Raw genomic sequence first — 25,074 nt, forward strand, 5'->3', positions numbered from 1 at the left:
AGTCAGAATCGTCCAACCCATGCTAGCATGGAAAGCAGGCGTTAAACGATGATGATGATGTCCATATGATTTTGTGTGTGCATACATTTACCACTTTCCATCTCTTTATTACTAATTAATAAAGCAGTTACCTGTAAGTGTAAGCATGTGTGTGTTGGAGTCAGAAAGAGGGAAAAAACAGGTAGTGAGAACAAGAGAAAAAGGGAGACATGCTGGCAATTGTAATTAGACAGGGAAAGCAAGAGAAAACAGAGCAAGAAAAAGGGGAGAGAGACAGACATGTGTTTAATGAGTAGTTGTTAACAAATAGTTAAGATCAGAGAAATTGGATTTAAACACATTTATATACACAGGCAGACATGTATAGAAGAGAAAGGTAGAAAGGGGAGGATGTAAAACAAGTGGTTCACTTTCTTGGTGTTCTCAATTCAAATGAAGACTGTACGTAAATATAAGCATATGCACTTAATTGCTGCTCTGTTGTGCAGCTCCATGCTGTCAAGTCTCAGTTATCCGTGCAACACTAGCTACTTACTTCTGGTATTATATGTACACACACACACACACATGCATCCACATAACTTTGTTATCTATACACTGTGTGTGTGTGTGTGTACACGTTTATGTATTTGTTTTTTTAAGATTCCTGATGTGAAATCATGTGTTGAAACAGATATTGTTATATTTGTGGACAGTTATATTTTTGCCAATTATATAAAATTTCTAATACAAGAAGATGGAGTGAACATCCTTTACTCCAAATCACAACAATTGTTTCTGTGCATTAGTAACAGCTGTTCGTTGCTGAATTTTCCATTTATACATATTGTTGTATAAATATGATCCTGCAATAGCTGTGTACTCACACCAGACATGTGGGAGTGAAAATCAAGGGTCCAACCTAGTGCTATGAAGCATGAGGAATCCTGCTCTCTGATGGCATATGGTAGCCAATAACTGTATAGGAGCTTTGAAAATGCATATTATAAGGTTATTCCCCAGATGATATTTTATATATATATATATATATATAGCTGCAGGCATGTCTGTGTGGTAAAGAAGTTCACTACTTAACCATGCAGTTTTGAGTTCCCTTCTACCCATTTTATCTTGTGATGCATTGGGTAAGTGGCAGACAGAAACTGTGCAAAAGCCTGATGTGTGTGTAGGTGTAGGAATGACTGTTGTTTAGAAGCATACTTGCCAACCATGTGGTCTCAGGTTCAGTTCCACTGTATTTGACGTTCTCTCAGAGTTTCTAAATTCTTTTGATGTATATATACCCACCTCCCAGCCACTCCAGTTTCTCTCACTATCATTGACTATAATTGTGTCCTCCTCATCTCTAAACATCTCTTCCCACACTCTTATAGAACATGTCCCTCTATTCCCTCTGTACTACATATACCCCACTCCACGGATCCCTGCAGGTAGACCCCAATACATCTCCAACACCATCTGTTTCTCTCTCTCTCTCTGATTGTCTTTATCTTTTTCTCTAACTCTCCCCTTCCTTTCCTTCCTTGTCCTATTGGAGTAGCCAAGTATCTACTCTACAGTAAGATAACTCTGTCCTTCTATTGTACTCTAACCTCTTACTTGGCTCACAGCCACTTTCTTTGATTCCACTCCTTCTCTCAGCTGAGAGGTCTTTTGTCATGTAAGCTACTTGGCAACCATGGTGCTGGTGCCACATAAGAAGCACTCGTGTTGGTCTCACATAAGAAGCACTCGTGTTGGTCTCACATAAGAAGCATCTGTGCTGATGCCACATAAGCACCCAGCACATTCTGTAAAGTGGTTGGCATTAGGAAAGGCATCCAGCCTTCTGGTTTGCCAGCTCCTGTCAAACTCATGTCAGCATGGAAAATGGCATTAAGTGCTGATGATGATGATGATACACACGTGTATTTGTACATATGTATGTATGGCCTACTGATTCCGACCAAAGTCTGTATCTGGCTTTAATATTGTTATTCTAATAGACCCACTTCCTTTGACCTATCAATCAATCCAAGGTTGAGTGCTTTCGCTGCAGGCACAGCTTTTAGGTATTTATACTTACATTAGTTCAGAACATTACAATTTGCAGCAGCTACAACCTTTTGTGCAACCCACTTTGTTGACTTCAAATGAATACTACTATTTTCTTTCATATATGATTTTCTTCCCAACTACTTTTCTATTAATAGGATTTCTAATCTCTGAGCATTATTGGAGAACTAGTGACCTTAAACATATTGAGAGAGAATGGCAGAAAAGTTGTGTAACAATTTTTTTTAATGACTAAGTAATTTCTAACTAGTAGTACCCATGGTTATTCTATGATATTTTGAAACTAAGTTGGCTGGAAGTTTATAGAAAAACTATGAAATATAAGTCACAGGTTATACCATGCTGAAGATTTCTAAAAAGGATGAAACAGTGCCATACATGATTACCAATGAGGAGAAATTTTTAAAACTTCACATTAAATAAAAAAAAAAATTAAAAAAAGAAGGAAAGAAAGAAGTGAATTCTGATTAATATTGGGATGAAATGATTATCTCTCTATCAAGAAATAAACAATCTTAACTACAGAACAAAATTGAAGCTGTAATCTATCCATTGTATTATTCTACTAGTGTGTAACTAAGTTGGTAAAGGTTTCAACAAATCTTAATACACTGTATTACATTTTTATTTTCAAAAGAAAGGAATGTTCTTATGGCTAGGCTTGAACCCAGTTCTCATGAACGACATTGCTGCTCCACTGAGCTATGGATTCTGGAAAACGTATCAGTAATGCCGGTGCAATCATATCTTTATGGTTAAAAAGTTTACTTTGCAACCATGGGGTCCTGAATTTAATCCCACTGTGTAGTACCGTGGGTAAGTGTTCTCTTCTATAGCATTTGAGTGAAATTTTGTAAGCAAACACAGTATAGAACTCTATTGTGTGTGTTTATACCACTTAACTGCAGTGATGCTGTTGAACTGTTACATTAACTGTTCAGCTGTGACACACATTGATAAAATAATTACTTAATAATTACTGAGGTTGATATGCTATGCTCAACTAAACTCTTGAATACAGTACCCCAGCAAGGCTGCAATGCAGGAACTGGTGAAAGACTAAATGAATAAAAGGATATATATATATATAGGGAGATTTTACGAAAAAAAAAACAAAAGACGAAGACAGGTGGTGTACAAAACAAACAAATGTATTAGTATAACACTCAGGAATAGAAAAAGTCTTTTATGTTTCGAGCCTACGCTCTTCTACAGAAAGGGACACAGAAAAAAACAAGGAGAGAAAAAAATGTGTGTGGTGGCTAACGATCTATCATGGCAACTGGTTCCTGGACAGAAGGGTCACACAAGAGAGCGAAGAAGTAGGGGAGATAGCAAAATAAAGACGACCCCCAACACGAAGTTCCGTTTGTGTATAAGAGAGTATGTATGTGCATGTGAAAGAGGGCTGATGGTCTGAATGTGTGCTTGTATGTGTATATATATATATATATATATATATATATATATATATATATAAAGGACTTTCCTGTCAAAGCTGACATATAAGCATTTAGCTTTTGCCAATCAACCTGCACAAATAATTTGTTTATAGTGATCAAATGTTCGTGCTGCACACCAGTTCACTCTCTCTCCATCAAATCAATGTTGTCTGAACAGGTGCACTGTGTACCACACGTCAGGTGTCAAAGTGGTCACAGAGCAATGTGAAATGAAGTGTTTTGCTCAAGAACACAACAAACAACCCAGTCTTGGAATTGAAATCACAATCTAACGATCATAAGTGCACTATGATCGCTAAGCCATGTGCCCTCACTCACACACATACGCACACGTATATGTATACCGTACTTTAAATATTTATCAGTCTTATGATAAATAGAAATCTATCTAATAATTTTTCAGTTTTGATCCTTAGTTTATTAATCAGTTGTGTGTGTTACAAATAATGTAAATTTTTATGTCTTCAGTTGTATTCCATAGTTTAAAGGGTGACACAAGGTACTTAGATAATTTTTATGTGAAAATGACTAGTAATTTTAGTGTTCAATAACTAATCGCTTCAGGATTACCTGTTGTGCTTTTCACTCATAAATTTTATCAGTTATGGGATGTACTAGTGCCTTTTAACTGAGTATTTTGTTTTTCATATAGAAACGTTTTTTCTTCATTTAGCCAATGATTGGTTACTATAAAAAATACTTCCCACCTTCTCTTTGACTATCAACATCTATAAATACACAAAGCTTTATCAAATTTCTTTTGTTATAAACACATCCAATCCTCGTATCTTTCCTAACCACATTTTTGTTTATCTGAAATTGTGCAATGCAATTTGTGTCACTTTAGTGTTAATTTAGGATTCTGTTACAATCATTCCAGGAGCTTGATAAAGAAATACTAAATATAAAAATTATCATCAATGGACATTTTTTCTTGCTGCTACATAAATACATAAGGAAATTTGTTGGTTGTTGAAAAGATAATTATTTCTAACTTACATACTTCTCTTAACTCTTTAACATGAAACTGGGCATACCCAGCCCAATATTCTACCCATTTTATGTTCAAATTGACCAGATCTGGCCTCTCTGCAATATCATTCTAAAAATAAGCAATCACATCATTGAAATCTCAAAGCTACAAGATAATGTATGATAAATTCAAAGCAATGTGAATAAATAATAAGCATTACATTTGATAGAGTAATCTGAATGCAAAAGAATTAAATGACATCTTTTAAAGTGATCAGCTGGTTTGTATGTATGACCAGTTCTGTCTTGGAATACCTGGGGGAAATTACTGGTTATTTATCAGTTAAAAGTATTTTCTTCTCAGAACTCCAGTCATTCTCTCTTAAATTAACACATCTCTGAAATTTTATTTAGATTTCATCCCTGGGTCCTGCTTGAACTTTTAATGTACATTATTAACTATAAAAACTAATGATGGTGTTTTAGAATAAAATTATTTTCCTTGCAGGTGGAATTTGAAAATCATCAATTCAGATTCATTTTTACTTCTGTAGCTTGAAGGTTACTTAAAATTCAGTCATAAGAAGATCAACTCTCTTCCATCTCCCTTGTGGCAATAATAAGGAATTCATTATTCATTGCCAGTTCCTTTGGGAAGCAAGAATATAATTCTCTATTTCTCTTCCCTATAACTAAATGCTTTCATGCATAATTAAGAAATCTTTTCATCATACAATTTCATCAGCTTTCTAATTTCTGTTTAATTACTCTGTGTACATTAATTAATCTTAGAACGATCATAATAAAAGCAGGACAAGAAATGGCAAAATATATAATTGAAATAAAACTTATGAATAATATAGCTTTTATCACTTTATATAAGATTATGATTAAAATTATTTCAAAACTGAGAAATAGAACTTGGTTCAAGCGACTGTCATAGAATCCTTTGGACTAATTTTATGTCATCTGGCATTAATTTATGCTTATCACTTAGGGATATGAATAAATATCTATATAACACACATATCCTTACACATTTATGTGTGACTTGTAAATCTCAAAATGAACTGGCATTTTATCTTCTGTCAAGTACCTCTCTTGCTTCTAGAGTTACAGCTTAGATTAAATTTCATTAGTTTAGTTGTAGTAATGTAAAAAGGTGTGTCAAGTAAAAATGGGTTGTCTCTTCCCCCACTCCCTGGCCAACTTTTTTATCAGTTACTAACTGAAAAAATGATAATACTATTACTGGAGAGGATGTGTTGTTTCTTATATATATTTTGGTTGTTTTATTCTTGTTACAGCATCATCTGACATCAGTTTTCTGAATTAATATTGGAAGAAATTGACATCATTTTAGCTTGCATTTCTTGTATATTCACATATAAATTTCCAAAAGTGATATTCAAACTCAAGAGCGAATTCTTTCTGTTACTTAACTACAAAAGTCAAGAATGACAATGCTTGCAGATAAAACTGTGATGCTTCCATCTAGACATTCACTTATGATATATAAGTATTGTATTTTGATGGTTATATTCCTATGTGTATGGAAGATTTGATGTTTGGATTGTTCTCCTTGTATGCATAGTTGCCTGGGTCTTCATTGCTGTTGATAATTATAATACATAGCATGTAGGACAGCGAAGAAGTGTCCGAATCTTTCAAGTGGTTAGAACTTTATATATTGGGTGTTCAAATTTGGCCAGGGCCAACTTTGCCTTTCATCCTTCCCAAAATGAAAAAGCACTAGTCATGTACTGGGGTCAATTTGATTTAACACTCCACCCTCAAAATTTTTTGACTAAAAAAAGTGCTCGATATCAATTGTAGAGTTTCGCCCAGGCATGGTTGTATGGTAAAAAGCTTACTTCCCAATTACATAGTTCCAGGTTCAGTCCCATGGTGTAGCACTTTGTGTTTTCTACTATAGCCTTGGGCCAACCAAAGCCTTGTGAGTGGGTTTGGTAGACAGAAACTGAAAGAAGCCTGTCATACATATGTCTGTCTGTGTGTCTTTGTGCCTGTGTTTGTTCCCCACCACCTCTTGGCAACTGGTGTTGGTCTATTTATGCTCCCATAACTTAGCAGTTCAGCAAAAGAGATCAAGAGAATAAGCACTAAGCTTAAGGGTGGGGGAGTACTGGGGTCAGTTTATTCAACTAAAAGTTATTCAAGGTGGTGCCCCAACATGGCCACAATCTAATAACTGAAACAAATAAAATATTAAAGATACAGCAACTGATGGATGTAGTCTACTGTGCATGTGTGTGTGTGTGTGCGCATGTGCGTGTGTGTGCAATTAGTCTTGTTGAGAAAAAATTTAGTTAAACTCAACTGAACTTCAGTTTTAATGCAACCTTCACTGCAACACTAAGTAAGTTCACATATGCATCTGATATTGTATATACTAATACATAACTCAGAAATGCATATCTGCTTTACATTTTTTTTTATTTCTTCTTCAATAACATGTTGCATATTTTCATGTCTGAATTTGTACTACTGTTAATATGTTAGTACTGCTGGCAATGCTAGTACTGTTACTTCAAATGTGAATTGTCAGAGCTGTGGACTGGTGATTATTTTTTTTCTTTCTTTCTTTTTTTATTTTGGACTTCAAAAATTTAAACATAGGCCATCAAGTGAAGAAAGGAATAACAAAGTTTAGTATTAGTTTACGAGCTAATTAGATGTTTAGTTGGATTGTTGTTATAGAAAAAATATGATGGTAGTTTTCACCATTTATTTTCTCTTTTCTATTAGCAACCATAACTGCATATATATATATATATATACACACACACACACATACAATCAATTTAACATCTGTGTTCTTCCATGTTGGCATTTATAAACTTCGCTATTAAAATATATTCGTTCTCCTGATTGCTTTCATAAAGCCTACTCTTTAGACATAGTTTTAATGTTCTTACCAAAGTTGCTTTTTCGCTCTATTATTTCACCAGCTGTTATTACGCTCACCACAACCATACTCATCATCATCATCATCATCATTATTCTCAATGGATCATGAATCCTAACTGAATTTTCATTCTGTAGAATTGTTATTTGCTTTTAAGTATTTCTCCTTTCACCTTTTAGTTAATATAGAAACATAATCTCTTCCTTCACCGAAATCTGGAATTACCTTGTTTTTAGTAAACCAGAATTTGTTAATATACCGAATGTAGTTAGAAATACATTTATTAACTTTTAGTGGAAATGTTCGTGCTGTTCTCTTTCTAAATGTAGTTGGTATTTAACATGCAGGTGGCTACATATTCGTTCGGTACACAGTTTCCACATTTATCTTCATTTCAAGTGAACATTTTGGAATAAATTTTAAAAAAAAAGAAAAAAAAGAGCAACCTTGCCATATGAAATGAACGAACGGAATTGACAGTGCAACACTTTTATTGAACATTTATGGGTTTGTTTTTTTTCCCCAATCTATAAAAAGAAGCACCTTCAAAACGAACAAAAATATAAAATATGACAACTGATTTCAATAAAACTGAGCAGCAGTGTTATATTTGCTGTTGTTGCTGCTGCTGCGGTTGTTTAGCTGCAGGTGATATCTGATTGAGTAAACCATGATCAAAGACATTCAAGCTGTAACCATTCTCTCTCTCTCTCTCTCTACATTGTAAGACAACATTATATGATGTGTTCTATCTATTTTTTTTTAAGTGACAAGTTTAGTGGAATTTAGCTGCTCTTTTTAGCAAGATCAACAGGCTCACTTGCTAGATTGTTGTCTATGTAGCTGTCCAGTAAAGTGACCAACAACCTGTACAGTGTATAAAATGGTTGATAGACAATCAAGGACAGCAGTAGGAGAAAGAGTACCTTTTAGTCTTGTCAAGGGCATGACAACCTTTCCAGGACTGATGTCACATTACTACTACTACTACTACTACTACTGCTGCTGCTTACTTTATGTGGTTGGTGTTAGGAAGAGCATCTAACCATAGAAACTGCCAGACATGGACATCCAGCCCATTTAGCAGGATAATAACTCTGAACAAGAACTAACCCTGGCCATAACTCAACTGTACAACCCACCTCGGCATGGAAAGCAGACATAAAAATGATGGTAGAGAAACTAATTTAATTTGAAATGTCATACAAAATGACTGATGCATTTTGTCATTAAAGATATGGCCAGTTTAACCCTTTAGTGTCCAGATTACTTTGTCAAATGTAATACTTAATTTATTCACATTGTTTTGAATCAATCATGCATCATCTTGTAGCTTTGAGATTTCAGTGATGTGATTGTTTATTTTTAAAATGACATTGTAGAGTAGGTGTGATAGGCCAGATTTGGCCAGTTAAAACGTAAAACAGGTAGAATATATAAGGTGGCAAGCTGGCAGAAACGTTAGCATGCCGGGGGAAATGCGTAGCCGTAATTCATCTGCCGCTACGTTCTGAGTTCAAATTCCGCCGAGGTCAACTTTGCCTTTCATCCTTTCGGAGTCAATTAAATAAGTACCAGTTACGCACTGGGGTCGATTTAATTGACTTAATCCGTTTGTCTGTCCTTGTTTGTCCTCTCTGTGTTTAGCCTCTTGTGGGTAGTAAAGAAATAGGTAGAATATTTGAGGTGAATATGGTCTGTTTAAATGCTAAAAACTTGATTTTTGTAAAATTTATTCTTTTTCCCATATAGCTTCATTGCTTTTTTTTTTCTTTCTTTTTTCTCGACATATACATTTTGTGTGTCTTGTTGTTCTAGAAATTTCACAACAGAATTAGAAGTGTTGTGGGGTGGGGGGGGGGGTAAAGAGATATTGTGAATCACAGTCTCTTTGAAGAAACCAAATTTTTGTTGGCACCATTTCGACTAAAATGAACAGATACTGTTATTCCATTGCAAAAAGATTGCAGTTAACTCTGTAAACAGATATTCCTGTGAATTATATTTGCAGCTTCTATATATATATATATATATATATATATATATATTTAAAAAGACAAATCTTCTTTTCATTTAACCCTGTACTATTCACATTATTCTGTCAAAAGTAATGCTTATTTATTCACATTCTTTTGAATTAATCATGTATTATCTTGGATGAAAGGAAATATTAGCTAATGCTATCTTATACATGGGGAAAAAAAAAAGTGGCTGTGTGATAAGAAGCCTGCTTTCCAACCACATGGTTCTGGGTTCAGTCCCACTGCATAGCACCTTGGGCAAGTGTTTTCTACTATAGCTTTGGGCTGACCAAAGCCTTGTGGGTGGATTTGATAGACGAAAACTGAAAGAATCCCATCGTGTGTGTGTGTGTATTTTATGTGAGTGTCTTTGTGTCTGTGTTTGTCCCTCCACCATTGCTTGACAACCGATGTTGATGTGTTTATGTTCTCATAACTTAGTGGTTCGGCAAAGATACTGATAGAGTTAGTACTTGGCTTACAAAGAATAAGTCCTGGGGGGGGGGCGATTTCTTTGAAAACCTTTTAAGGCAGTGCTCCAACATGGCCACAGTCTAATAACTGAAACAAGTAACAGAATAACAGGGATGGAGACATGATTGGAATGATTCTGGATTATATGTTTGAATTGACTTGGGACTAGACAACAACAACAAAAGAGATATTTGCTGTGTTGTGGACTTGTGATGCAAATGGATAATGAATGCTGGATGGAGAAGCATTATGTATTGTTAGTGTAGGGGTACCTTTGAGAAGTGATGGTGAAGTTAGATCACATGATACTAAACCTCACAGATAAGCCGATATACTGTAAAGAATTCTCTTTGTAATCATCATTGTCCAATGTCTACTTTCCCATGCTTGCATGGGTCAGACAGTTTGTTGAGGCAGATTCTCTACTGCTGGATGCCCTTGTTGCCAACCATCATCTGTTTCTAAGTAAGATATTCCCCCATGACTAGGCATGTTTACATGGAGGATTGAAGATGAAGGACACCACTTGCATGATGGTGACATTTTTTTTACAACTATTTCTTAAAGTCAAGGTAAGGTGACAGACAGACACACACACATGCAAAAAAAACCCCAAAAATCTGGTGTCTTAGTCAAGGACACAACACACTACCAGTAATCAAACCCATGACCTTACAATCATGAGCCAAATACCCTAACCACTAAACCATGCACCTCCACCACATACATACATACATTATATATAAGATTGGCTTCTTTCAGTTTCTCTCAACCAAATCCACTCACAATGTCAGCCCAGGGCTATAGTTGAACACATTTGCCCAAGGTTCCATGTTGTGGGACTGAACCCAAGACCCTGTGGTTGGGAAGCAAACTTCTTATTACACAACCTCATTTGTGTTTTACAATTACAATGCTAACGTGTTTTAGAATTAGCATAGGGTGAAAATTTGAATAATTACCTATGGCTTCTTGATGAACAGTGCAAGATCAAGACTCTCCAACTCATGCCAGTCTTGATTAATGAAAGCAAAGCAAATGATGATAGTCCTGACTTAAGAAATAGTATCTTATTTCGGATTGCAATATATTAATTAACTACAACAGTTTGAAATCAGCTGTTGTGACTCTACACCAATATAAATTCACATTTAATTCTCTGCAGAGGAATGAATGACCGTTGTCTTGAATCATTAAAGAAGATTAAGGTTATAGTTCTCCTAGTTGCCGGTCAAGTGATATTTTCACTACATCAATATCAGTTTTTGCCTACATGCAGTCTCTCGCTCACACACACACACACACACACACACACACACACGCCTATTGTGGCATGAACTGGACAAGTCTGCTGTATTGTTTCTTTCTTTTGTTCTTGTCTTTTCCTTGCTGTATCTTTCATTTTAATAATCGTTAGTAGTTTTTACCTCTTTGTCTTTATGAACGTGTGTGTTTAGGTGCGATGTAGGTTTGCAACAAAAATATTTCTAAATGTTAATTTGTAGCTGTAAAGATTCATGATATCATCACCATAAGACAAGAATATTTGTGTGAGCATGCTAAGCTTGTGCTTTTAGAAGTATTAGTGAGTAGGAAGTGAGTGTCAGACAATTGTATGAGAAACATTTCAGTTTTTGTTTCATCGACATTATCTGTGAGTTAATGGCAGGCTTATGTTGTTCGTGGTTCATTTGTTCACAAGAAATCAATAAGAGGAATTTGCTGCTGTGCTCTATGCTGAGGAAAAAATTGGCTATTAATACCAAGTGATGTTAGCTATGTCAGTGCATTCCTTGTACATATAAAATTGTGCAATGAATAACAGATAGAAAAATTAATATTTCTCCACGTATCTTAGCAAAATACTATAATCTTTATTTTTCTAGTATTTAATAGCTTTTTTTTCTTTTCTGTACTCTCTCTCTCTCTCTCTTCTTAAGAAGCTATTTCCTCTCTTTTATTAGTAAATTGGATTGTTAGCTAATTTAGAGTTGTAAACTAGTCTTTTTTTAAATTTTCCTGAATTCATCCCCATCCCCTGTTATTTTGCATCCTCGTGTGTGTGCTTTTCTGTATTCAAACGGATTGAATAGATTGAATATAATTGCTTTTCTTCAACTGCTGAACCATTGTTAATTTAAACTTTGAAGTTAGCCAAAGCAACCTTATTGGCGTCTTACCGTTCTTTAGTCGAGATCTACACATTCTACATACTGTTTTTTGCCATTTCTTTTCATTCGTGTTGTATCACTCAGGTTTATTCTCTTTCATTGAAACACTTTACCTTTATTATATTTGTTTATCAAAATGTAGACATCCAGTTCAACTAAAAGCTATTACCTTGACAATTAACCACATTTCTATAGAGTTAATGTGATGGCAATCTGCAAACAAAGCAGGCAACATTGGTTGTAATGAGGATGGCAATGGTGTCGTTTGTAATTAAATGTTTATCATTAGCTTCCTTTTCATACATCTTAATTAGTTTATAGATTCTTTGCTTTCAGTTGATTTTATTTTTACCTCTTGCAATAATAGATCCTAACATAAGTATCTACTAATCCAAAACTAAAGCAGAGTGCCTTACCACATCTCTTTGAGGCAAAAAAAACCCCATCAGTTTTTAATGCAAATTATTTCTGTTTTATTAATTAGGCTGTGCACTGGATTAATATTTCAACTTGGTGTACTTCTTTCTAATATTACTTTCATTAGCATGCTCGTTAGATAGGTTCACTTTGCCACTGGCTTAATCAAAACAAAACCTGTAGTATTAATAAAAGCAGATATTTTCTGTTGCATATTTGTTTCGGTGTAGTTTAGAAACTGTAACATTTACTGGTTTAGATAAAGGAACAGAGAAAAATTCTGTGAATTTCAGTTTGTTGGCAGCTCTTTCTGCACACATTTTTCACCTCTTGAACATCTATTCCCTCTTCAAGAGAAAATGTTGGCAAAATATTGAATAAGGCAGCTATTTTAGTAAGCTTCTTATAAGTGACTTCTCTGGGGGTTGCTTATCTTCTGATACTGTTGCTATTCATGTCTTTTGATTCTGGTACCAACATTTCATTTGTATACTACTAAGAATACTGCTACTCTTGTTAAATGGCAATATTCTCACTATACTATTCAAAAGATTCGTCTTCATTGTTAAACAGAATCTGATTTAGTAGTCAAACATTCACCATGATCTGATAATTTTAGCATATCCTTTTTGAGTAAATTAGAGATAGAGGGACTTGCTTGCGGTGATGTGAGTTAGTGCATATCAAAATACCAGATAATTTCTCATTAGTATCAGCCACTGGATTATGGCCATGCTGGAGGTCTAACTTCAAAGGTTTTAGTTATATTAATCCCGGTACTTATTTATTTCAGTCTGGTATTTGCTTTATCTATCACTATTTGTTGAACAACTAAGCTCCAGGACAGAAAATGACAACATAATGTAGATAAAGCTAGTTTTTAGACTGGTGTAAAAACATGCACGCACATGCATGCATGCATGCACACACAGGATTTCTGCACAGTTTCTATTGACCAAAATCCACTCTTAAAGTACAAGTCAACTGGAAACCATGGCAGAAGACACTTGCCCAAGGGACCTCGTAACATGGTCATATATCTTCCATTATAGTAAACAGCATATATCAAGGTCTATTTTATATCCCACAAAAGCAGCATGAGCATAACTTACAAATGTTCTTTCTCATTCACCATGGACTGACCAGGCGTCTATTTTCTGATTATGATAGATATTTATAAATAGAAGAAGAAAAAAAGCTCAATAGCAGATACAAATAAACCAAGTTGTAAGTTTTGTAGGTTATGCAAATATGTGTACATGTTCTGATTTTTTGATACTGTGTGTGTATATATATATATATTTTATAATTTGTATATATTTATTTTATTATAAATGCAAAACAACACCACGGAGGAATTGTAAGCTCAAATAATAAACCACAATATGGCGAGGGTTTACTGTGTTTTAATTTTAAGCACTATTTTAGTGGCCATGAATGGTAGAAAAACACTCATGTTCCTGGTTGATTTTTTTTTTTTTTTTTAAATTAATATTTTACATAAATGATATTAGAAATTATCGGATGAAGTAGAAAATTGAATGATAAAAGAAATTCTTAATGAATTCCTTATTAAGTTTATATCATACCAGAAATTAGAGAGAAATGGACTTGATATCTTTTCACATGGATTTAACTCTGGGGTAGATAAATATTTGACATCAAATTAATATTACCTATTTCTAAGCCGATGCAAAATGCTTAGTGATATTTCATCTGTCAAATTCTGCAACGGTCAACTTTGCCCTTCATTTTTCCAGGGTTGATAAAATATGTACGAGTTAAACACCTGGGTAGATGTAATCACCTTACACCCTCCTCTGAACTTGCTTGCCTTGTGCCAAAATTTGAAATCAATATTACCTATTTTTGTAAAATAATTGCAAAAGTTTTCAAATAGTGAACTGTGAAAGTAATTATAAACAGAAAGCAATTATTTAGACTAATTTGCTCATTAGTTTTATGATATGGTATTTGTTATATAAATGTTTGGTATTACGATTAAACTCAGAGATATAATTATTTTCTTAAAATTTAATTTCTTTTACACATATAATTATTTTTAGTGTTCTACACTAGACATAGGTTGGAATTTAAAAAAATATTTTAAGAGCTAATTTTAACCCTTTATTACTCAGATTACTCTGTCAAATGTAATGTGGTTTTGAATTAATCATGCATTATCTCATAGCTTTAAGATTTCAACGATGTAATTGTTTACTTTTAGTAGGTACAGTAGGTGCGAGAGACCAGATCTGGCTAGTTTGAACAAAAAACAGGTTCGATATTTGGGTCAAATATGGCCAGTTTAAATGCTAATGGGTTAAGTCATAAAACATTTGTTTTCTCTTGAGACCAAGCTATAGAATATACTAATAAAAGCCTGGAACAAGACAGACCTTAACCAGAATGGGTTAAAAACAATTAATGGAAAGAAAAGAATAGAAAGCTACTCTAATGAAATTTAATTTAGATTGTAATGGAATATATTTTTGTGGTCCTTGCTATTTGCAATTCTGTCATAGGGCATGAAACTTCATTAACGATAATTCAAAGTTATTAAAACTCTAATTTGAAAATATATGGGTCGTTAACTTCTCATGAAAAACAAATTATGACAACCTTTTCTAATCTTAGGTTATGTTTATTCTTTTTCTTTTTCACAGCCTGTACAAGAACATACTGGAATAAATGTAAGTTGGGTTTTTGTTTTTTTTTAGGTTTTGATATAAATCGGGTTCTCAACCATTTTTCACCTATTTTTTACCCTTTGGTTACTATTCTACCTGGTGGACCCTCATAGCCATTCAGTGTTTATAAACTAGTTTTATAGATACATTTTTCAAAATTCTTAGAAAGGATCTACAGATGTTGGGACTCACAGAAGGGATAAAGGGACCTAGACTTCTGATGGTTGGGTGTCCTTGCATACAGGCTGTTCTCCTGCATCCCTCTCCAGCTGAGCTTTCCTAACCTTGCAAGCTCGTGGGTGCTGGTGCCACGTGAAAAGCACCCATCCTGATGTCACCTAAATGCACCCATGCCAGTGCTGTGTAAAAGGACTCAGTACATTGTAAAGTGGTTGGTGTTAGGACAGACATCCAGCTGTAGAAACCATGCCAAAACAGACATGGAACCTAGGAAGCTTTTCAGCTGGCCAGCTCCTGTCAAACCATCCGACCCATGCCAGTATCGAAAACAGATGTTAAATGATGATGATGATGAGTAGCTGAGGAACCAGAAATTATATATCATCTCACTCTTTCTCATTATCTGTCTTTTTTCTACAATTACTAGATATTCACTTCCCACTCACCCAGTTTGAAAGCATCCAAAAGTTTCATTCATTATCAACAAACATTTTGGATGATAGCATCCTCTAAATACACACAATGACCCAAAATTTTTGATTGATTCATTTTATTCTGTGCACATCAATAGAATTGTTTTTGAAAAGAAAACATTGAAAAGACTATCTCAGTTCTTATCCATAGATTTATACTTATATTCATTCACTTTGTCTTCTACTTCCTCTCACACTCTCTCTCTAACTACACACACACACACACACACACACATATATATATATATATATAATATATATATATATATATATATATATATATGTGTGTATATATTTATGTATGTATGTATGTATGTATAGCGTTTTTAATACTTTCATGAAGATTCTACAGTTCTATACGGCAACAAGTGATCACTGATGTTAATATCAGTTCATGTAAAAAAAAATTCATGGCATCCTATATCTGTTCATAAAATAAAAAATTCACTATAAAGTGACAACATTTGAACTGATGATGACAGAAGTAAAGTTGATGATGACAAAATTAAGGGGACAACTGATGATAACAAATCTGAGATTGGCATTGATGGCAAGATCAAAGTTAATAATATTGAGTGGAGAAACCCCGTAAAACAACATTAATTTCATATCTCTCTTTCCTACTTCTTAGTAGCTGCTGCTGCTGTCTCTTTTGCTGGATCTGTCATTCCTCAGCTTATGGTGTGTGTGGGTGTGTGTGTGTGTGTGTGTGTGTGCGGGTTTGATTGTGAGATGAAAAACAAAAAAGCCAGAAGTGGTTAAAACTGAATTGGCATATGGCTCGTGAGAGAAAACTTATTCTTAAGTATTTAGCATATTCTGTTGCAGTCGTACTAATTTAAGCTTAATTATAATTCCAAACCATCTAATACAAATTTTGTAGTTAAGCTACTTTTGAAAGATACTTAAGGAAGTCTTTTCAGATTTGGTTGTTAGGAACAATTTTTGACAGAGCCGTTGTTCGTGGGGTGATAAGAATTATTTGAATCGATTTTTAAGCCTTACTAGATTTATTGGCCTCAGAGGGATAAAAAGTAAAGGTGAGAATGGTAAGCAATTAGGCCGTCAACTATCTTCGTTATTTATCGGTATAATATTGGTTTCAAATTTTGGCTCAAGGCCAGCAATTTTCGGGGAGGAATTAAGTCACTGATATCAATCTCATTCCTCAACTGGTACTTATTTTATTGACCTTGAAAATATGATAGGCAAAGTCAACCTCTATGGAACTCAGAGCGTAAAGATGGATGAAATGCTGTTAAGCATTTTGCCTGGTGTGTTAATGTTTTTGCCATCTTGCTGCCTTAATTAACCACTTTAATATTAACAAATAAAACTTCTCCCAACTTTCTGCAATTTTAAAGCATTGATTTTCAATTTTGGCTAATTAATAATATTATCTCAATTTCATTTATGGTATCTGGTATATAAAGCATCATCAGCAGGGTGTTGATGTGGTTACTTAACCTGCTGGAAATATCAACCAAATCTTCATCTACTATTTTAGAAAAAAAAAAAAAGGACACAAAGAAAAAAAAAGACAAGATCATGAGGTAGGAAAGACAAAATTGTCAGTACTTAAACCCCTGTAATCTTAGGTCTGCTTGATCAGAAATGCCATAAATGGTAAACATGATACATTGGAATGGGAGGTGGTAGTGATTGAGGTAATAGAAATGGAGAGAGACAACATGATGTAGTTTTAAGCTTGTACTTGGTCTTTGAATTTCAAACGCTGTAGACATTTCAAGAAGTATATTTGACAAGAAATAACACAAAACCCCTATTGGTGCTCTCTCTCTCGTATATATATATAAGATCTGACTGGCCTGGTGCAGCTTTCGGGCTCCCCAGACCCCAGTTGAACCGTCCAACCCATGCTAGCATGGAAAGCGGACGTTAAATGATGATGATATATATATATATATATATATATAGAATGAAATTTGCTTAGAGAGTGCCAACCCAAGATGTTCAAAGCATTTTCATCCCCCACCAAAATTTTAGGAGGTAAGCTTGCACTCCCTGCACACCCCTGTTCTCAAGCTGATATATATATATATGTATGTATGTATGTATGTATCTATCTATCTATCTATCTATCTATATCAGAGACAATTATTCTTTTATAATATTTTTCTCCCTTCTGTTTATATCCCTTACACTTTACATTCTAACTCATATATATATATATAGTCTGATAAGGGCTAGCAGGCTGAAACTTCAAAATCACAGTTACTATGTAAAAGTTTAATATACTGCTTAGTATAATGGTACAGAACACTCAGCCAGACTCTGAGAGGTATGGGGTCCAGTTCACTATAGCCACCTGGTGGCAACTTTGGTAATGGTGGTGCCCCAGCATGGTTGCAGCTCTTGAGATGAAACTAGTAAAGAATATATATATATATATATATATATATATATACTCTTTACTTGTTTCGTTCGTTTGACTGTGGCCATGCTGGAGCACTGCCTTTAGTCGAGCAAATCGACCCTAGGTCTTATTCTTTGTTAGGCTTAGTACTTATTCTATCAGTCTCTTTTGCCAAACCGCTAAATATATACATATTGTTATGCAGATATTGAAACAAGAGTTTATAACATTGTTCAAGATTGTAGGGGACTATTTACTGTGGAAAATACTAACAAAAATAAGGAAAATACAAAATTAAATTAATTATTATTGATATATAAAATAAATGGTATAATTAAATATTAGAATTAAAATATATTAACAAGCTGTAGATCTAAAATAGAAAGAGTAAGCTGCATGTTAATTAAAATTGATTAAACCAAAAGATTAACTTTCTTGTTCAATCTTCTAGCACTTGATGGCACATCGTTACATCCATAGCATGATTCTAATGGTTCTAAACATACAATGGTAGTAAAAGTATTTATGAATGGTAAGTTGCAAGGGCAACCAGAAAACGTCATCGTACCTCTCCTCCACCTCATCGTTCCTCTCCTCCACCTCATCGTTCCTCTCCTCCACCTCATCGTACCTCTCCTCCATCTCACCGTACCTCTCCTCCACCTCATCGTACCTCTCCCCCACCTCATCGTACCTCTCCCCCACCTCATCGTACCTCTCCCCCACCTCATCGTACCTCTCCTCCACCTCATCGTACCTCTCCTCCACCTCATCGTACCTCTCCTCCACCTCATCCTGCCTTTGCTGGAAACATTGATCAGTAGTTGAAGGTGTTACTTTCATGATACCATACTAAATTACTTGCATACGTTTAAGTGAAATATAATTTGACTTTTCTCACTGAATAATTAAAGAATCAGTCCCTCTATGGAGATAGGTATTAGGTGTCGGGAATGGTGTTTAACCCTTCAGCATTCAGATTACTTGGTCAAATGTATTGCTTATCTATTCACATTGTTTTTAAATCTAACATTCGTTATCTTGTAGCTTCAAGATAATTATGATGTGATTGTTTAATTTTAGAATGTCATTGTACGGTAAATGTGAGAACCTGAATCTGTCTGGCCTGAACATAAAACCAGATATGTCCAGTTTAAATGCTAAAAATGTAAATGTAACATCTGTCTCAAATACAGAGTTAGGACTTGCTTGTTAAACTATGCCTTGTCTCTCCTTCTGTGTGGGTGTATTTTATCTTTTACCTGTTTCAGTTATTAGACTGCACTCATGCTGGGGCACCACCTTGAATTTTTATCTACTTAGATTTTGTAAAGCCTGGTTCTTATTCTATCAGTTGCATTTACTGGACCACTAAGATACGGGGACATAAATACATGAACACCAGTTGTCAAGTGGTTGTAATGGTGGGGGGCATAGACAGAAAGACACACACACATATGATGGGCTTCTTTCAGTTTCCGCCTGCCAAATCCACTCACAAGGCTTTGGTTGGCCCAAAGGCTATAGTAGAAAACACTTGCCCAAGGTTCCACACAGTGGAACTGAACCCAGAACCATGTGATTCGGAAGCAAGCTTCTTGTCACATGCACACGCGCACACACACACATATATATTCCCACTTGAATGTGAATGTTCTATTAGAACAAACTTTACTGCTTGTTACAGATGCCATGGGAGAAACCTTCATATGGGCTTTCGGTGCAAAATGCATGCTTGGTGGAGATTTATCTCCCTGCTAGTGATATAAACAGGAGTGCATTTTGCCTGAAAAACATATATGAGAGTTTCTCTCATGGTATCTACTAGGCGGTGAGCTGGCAGAAACGTTAGCACGCCAAGCGAAATGCGTAGTTGTATTTCGTCTGCCGTTACGTTCTGAGTTCAAATTCCGCCGAGGTCGACTTTGCCTTTCATCCTTTCAGGGTCGATTAAATAAGTACCAGTTATGCACTGGGGTCGGTATAATCGATTTAATCCGTGTGTCTGTCCTTGTTTGTCCCCTCTGTGTTTAGCCACTTGTGGGCAATAAAAAAACAGGTATTTTGTCTGCCGCTACATTGTGAGTTCAAATTCCGCCGAGGTTGACTTTGTCTTTCATCCTTTTGAGGTCGATTAAATAAGTACCAGTTATGCACTGGGGTCGATATAATCGACTTAATCCATTTGTCTGTCCTTGTTTGTCCCCTCTGTGTTTAAGCCCCTTGTGTATAGTAAAAAAATAGGTATCTACTACAGTGAAGTTTGTTCTAGCAAAACATCCACGTTTAATTGGGAATAAATATTATCTCTTGGTATTATACTACCTCTTTTGCTAATTTATATTTTTTAACAAGCTCACTGGCTAATTGCAATGTCAGTGCCTGTTCAGGCACTGATTTTCTATACATTGCTAGTCAAGAGATGAGTCGTTGCTATCTCCAGCAGACAAGCGTCCACCAACAATGAGACCAAGGAAGGTCGAAATCCCATGATCTGTTGGTCTCAGCGCTGGAGTTGGTGGTGACTCATCTCCCCACAAGCTTGCATTTTGAACCAAAAGCCTATGCGAGAGTTTCTCTTGTGGTATCTACTGCAGTAAAGTTTGTTCAAACAGAACAATAATATTACCTCTCAGCATTAACACTACCTCTGTTGCTAACATATATATATATATATATATATATATATATATATATATATATATACACACACACACACACAAACTGCTGATTAGTCAATAAATCCAAAGACTGTAGCTCAATTAGAGCAAATACTACAGCAAAAAGATCGGTCGTTAGTTAAAAAGAGACTGAAGTTACTATTAGAGCTATTAAACTTTCTGGTTGTCTGCTTTCATATAAGTAAGGTATCCCAATTAATTTAAACTCTAATTTAAGTTTTAGTTTGAATGTGTTGACATGTGCTTTAAAAAAACTTCAATGTTTGTTGTTAGTTTCATTCTATTGGGTGATACAAGCAGTCTTTAAAGGTGTAGCTTCTAATTAAAGAAAGATGAGTTGAGATTCTTGTGGTATCTTGCTATGGATGCTTAAGCAGCAGTATGTATATGTTGAGCACATGGCATTTGAAATATCTTATGTGAGTGCATAAATGTTTCACTTTCTCTTTCAGATTGGACCGGTATCACATCCTGGCAATTTGATAGTTGCAGCGGTAGTCATCAATGATGTTCCCACACACTGTCGAAATATGCTTACAAAAGGCACGGCACAAGAAGAGGTGCATTAATATTCTATTACTTATTCGAGAATGTTTCCCTTCTGTGCATGCATGTGTGCGTGCGTGTGTTTTAAATCAACTCTAGAAGACATTTTTGAACTTTTAATTCCATCTTTGTATATACCATGTTGAAATCCACTTCATCTTAAATGCCACTCATAAACTATGCTCTTTCTACTTCAAATAGCTACATGTGAATCTGAGAAATCTTTATTATTAATAATTGTTAATTATCATTAAGATTTAATTGAAGAATCATTTGTGTGTTGAAGGGAATGTCTTACTGTATTTCAGCAGTTCAACTCCTGTTGAAGTCAACTTTGCCTTTCCTCTCTCCAGGGTTGATAAATTAAACCTTTAGCATTTAGATTTCTTCGTCAAATGTATTGCTTCTTTATTCCCATTGTATTGAATTAATCACACATTATCTTGTAGCCTTACTATTGTTTGTATTATTATTATTATTATTCAGCTCTATATTTAAGAGATGAGCATTTATGTACATTATTTACATTTGACTGATATTAGTCCTCATCTTGTTTATTGATAACACAATGTTTCGGCTGATATACCCTCCAGACACCTGATGAAAGCTGGAGGGTATATCAGCTGAAACATCTTAACAACAAACAAGATGGGGACACATATCCGTCAAATGTAAATAATGTAGTATTATTGTTATTATTATCATTATTTTTATTTTTGTCCCGAAAGTAATGCAAGATTGGGTAGAACATTATTCGCTGGGGCATAAGGCATTGAGATTGCATATCTTGGTTGAGTAACTCTTTCTCTCTATAAAGGGACTAAATATAGTTTCCTGAACAGGTGGAATTTGGAAGGCACCAAATCCAAGCTGTACAATGGATGGAGGACCATTCAGCAGCCAATTGTTTGATCTGTTGCCAAAAATGTGTGTAGTCATGCATTGTCATAGTGTATGTGGGTTGTTTTTAGATTCTTGATTGGTTTCTTTCTCCTAATGACTTGGCCCCTCTCTAAGTTTCAATCTACTGCTTCTTGTTCATGGTTTCAGCCATATTTCAGAAAATCAAGACGATCGATGTCTTTGTCATGAAAAAAAACAAGACACGGTCACCATGATTATTTGTGCCAATCACTGGCTCTTGATCTTCTTAGGACTTATTCTATGGACTGAGCCCTCTGGATTGTTTCTGTATCATAAAGAAATGACCATGTTTCATCCCCCTGTTATTAAATTGGGGTGGGGGAGTCTTCATTGGCCTCAAGTACTTCTAGCAGATTAAGTCAGACTTCTACTCTTCTTTTCTTCTTATCAGATATTAATTACTGAGATCCTCATTTTGCACACACCTTCCAGTACCTAAAATCTTCTATCTTGTGTAATGTATTGGGATCACAGTCAAGCTGTACAACAGGCTCACAAATTGTGATTTATCTGTCACCATGAATTAACTTGTCTACTCTCCAGTAAATCATGCCAGTGGTCACAATTGACAGTCTCCCACTACATGGTTTATCTTCAATGCAGGTTTTTCTCCTTCATCAAACTTTTCCATCCATATGTGCACATTGCTCTTGTCCAGTGGTGTCATCACCAATAAATATCTTGTAGCCTTCTGTGGATGTCAGACAACCTGTGCCCCACCTTTGTCAAGACTCAGTGAAGAGATGTTGTTTCTAAATAGAACCCGTTATTTACCAGAAGTGAAGAACTTGAAGAAGAGTTACTCTCCCATCGTGTGCAGTCGGTGTCTTCAGATTTACTTGTGTTGCTATTCTAAATTTTTCATTGTGACATTCTTAAAACATTGCAAGAACCATAATTTCAAAAATACTGTCTAAAACTGTTTTCTAAAAAGATCGGCCATTACCTTTGCACCAAACTGATGTATTTATTTATATGTAATCTTATATCTCTTTTTTTATATTTATATAGATATCAAAACTGAGTGGAGCTTCTGTTTCTACAAGAGGCAGATATATGAGTCCTGAAGATAAAATAAAATTTGCAGGGCAAGTAATCCTATAAAACTGTTTAAAAGTCATTTCAACACACACATACACTAGGAGAATGTTACTACAGTAATACCACTTGACTTTTCAAAAACCTGTATAACTTTTATTTATTTATTGATAATGTTTTATCAGTTGGTTGAAGTTAACAATGTCAGTAAGTTGCAAGATAGGAATAGTATGGGAGCGTGTGCTTTAACAATGCGTCACTGCATCACCAGGCTGATTACGTCTTTGCACCTCTCAGGCAACAACCCTCCAACCCAAGGGTCTGTTTTTGGGTAATTGTTGCTAGTGTTGTGGGCTTTACGAGGTTAAATTTCAAATCCTACCTTAACATTTTTTAGTCGCCTTTAAGACACACAGAGGAAACGTTGGATCTATTTTTTGATCTACCAATCCCCTCACAGCACATACACTGTAAGATACTTTAAATATAAATGTATTAACTCGTTAACATTCAGATTTCTCTGTTTTAAATGTAATTGCTTATTCATTCATTTTGTTTTGAATTAATCATGCATTATCTTTTAACTTTAAGATTTTGATAATGTAATTATTTATTTTTATAACATTGTAGGATAGTGTGAGAAGCTGGATCTGTCTGAGATACTACATTTCTGCCCATTAAAGTTTGAGTGTGTCGTTTTTAATGTGTGTGAGATAATTGCTTTCTCCCCCTCCCCCCACTTCTCTCTCTTTCTCCACCTTACAAATGATATTCAGGTGGACCCTAGATCACTTGCATACATTAAACCAGTGATTCTCAACCAGGGTCCATTTGGCCCATGGGGGTTCATATTCATTTTTTTTTGTTAAAATTTATCTGCAACAAATTGCTCTTGCTTCTGCAATACATCAAGTATTTTAATTTTTTTTTTTATACAGTTCCTAATAATATAAAAATATAATATAACATTATTATTTAAACATTAAATGGTTAGGAAAGTCCATTCAAGAACAATAGGAACCAAAGAGGTTCTGTAGATAAAAAATAGTTGAGAACTACTTCATTAGACTAAAGTTTTCCAAAAACAGCTTGGCAAATTAATATACTTTTTAATTTCTTCATCTTGGCCGTATTAAAATTTATGCTTTCCCATTAATAAACAACCAGCTAAATTAACTAGCACATTGACTTTCAGCTGCATATAGGAAGGAAACCTCAGTTTTCTTAACAATGACTTGTAAGCCAAAGTAGCAACAACATGGAATCATGGTTCTGATAACCCAATATGATTTCATCAATCTTGAAGGGCCTGCGAAGCCTCTTCTTCCAGACCAAACCTGCAAATTTTCCAGGTGTTTGTCTTCACTTGAAGGCAAGCTACATATGATTGCACTGTCTGAAGACATTTTCATTATCTGATTAAGAGCAAAGACCAAATAAAAACTGCAGTTGGGTACAGAGGAGAATGACAGCCAACACTTATTTTCTTGTGTAAAACTTTTCAGGTGTACTGTTACAAATAGATATCCAATTCATCAAATGAGTGTGTAATGGAGATATATACGAGACATTGTGGCCACTTGTATCATTACAGTAAAGATGATAACCACTCATTATATCACTAATTGATATAATAGCATACATGCATTCACTTGCACAAAGT

At 34.9% G+C, this 25,074-nt stretch overlaps 1 protein-coding gene across 8 annotated transcripts in view; it reads left to right on the top strand.

The window, feature by feature from the left end:
• LOC115220420 (KH homology domain-containing protein 4) overlaps positions 1-25,074 on the top strand; it is a 113,831-nt gene that overhangs the window by 41,804 nt on the left and 46,953 nt on the right. For 5 of the 8 annotated variants that reach the window (XR_003882527.2, XM_036509973.1, XM_036509971.1 and 2 more), the window contains 3 exons: positions 15,169-15,195; positions 21,356-21,463; positions 23,385-23,461. Coding sequence is in view for 7 of the 8 variants with exons in the window: in XM_036509973.1 (XP_036365866.1) it covers positions 15,169-15,195; positions 21,356-21,463; positions 23,385-23,461 (212 nt within the window). In the remaining variant the exon portion in view is untranslated. Of the gene's footprint in view, positions 1-15,168; positions 15,196-17,278; positions 17,399-18,735; positions 18,755-21,355; positions 21,464-23,384; positions 23,462-25,074 lie in introns of those variants that run through there. The other 3 variants (XM_029790545.2, XM_029790544.2, XM_029790543.2) reach the window with 3 other exon arrangements.

The sequence above is a fragment of the Octopus sinensis genome, linkage group LG16 (assembly GCF_006345805.1).
Source record: "Octopus sinensis linkage group LG16, ASM634580v1, whole genome shotgun sequence".
Classification (NCBI taxonomy): domain Eukaryota; kingdom Metazoa; phylum Mollusca; class Cephalopoda; order Octopoda; family Octopodidae; genus Octopus; species Octopus sinensis.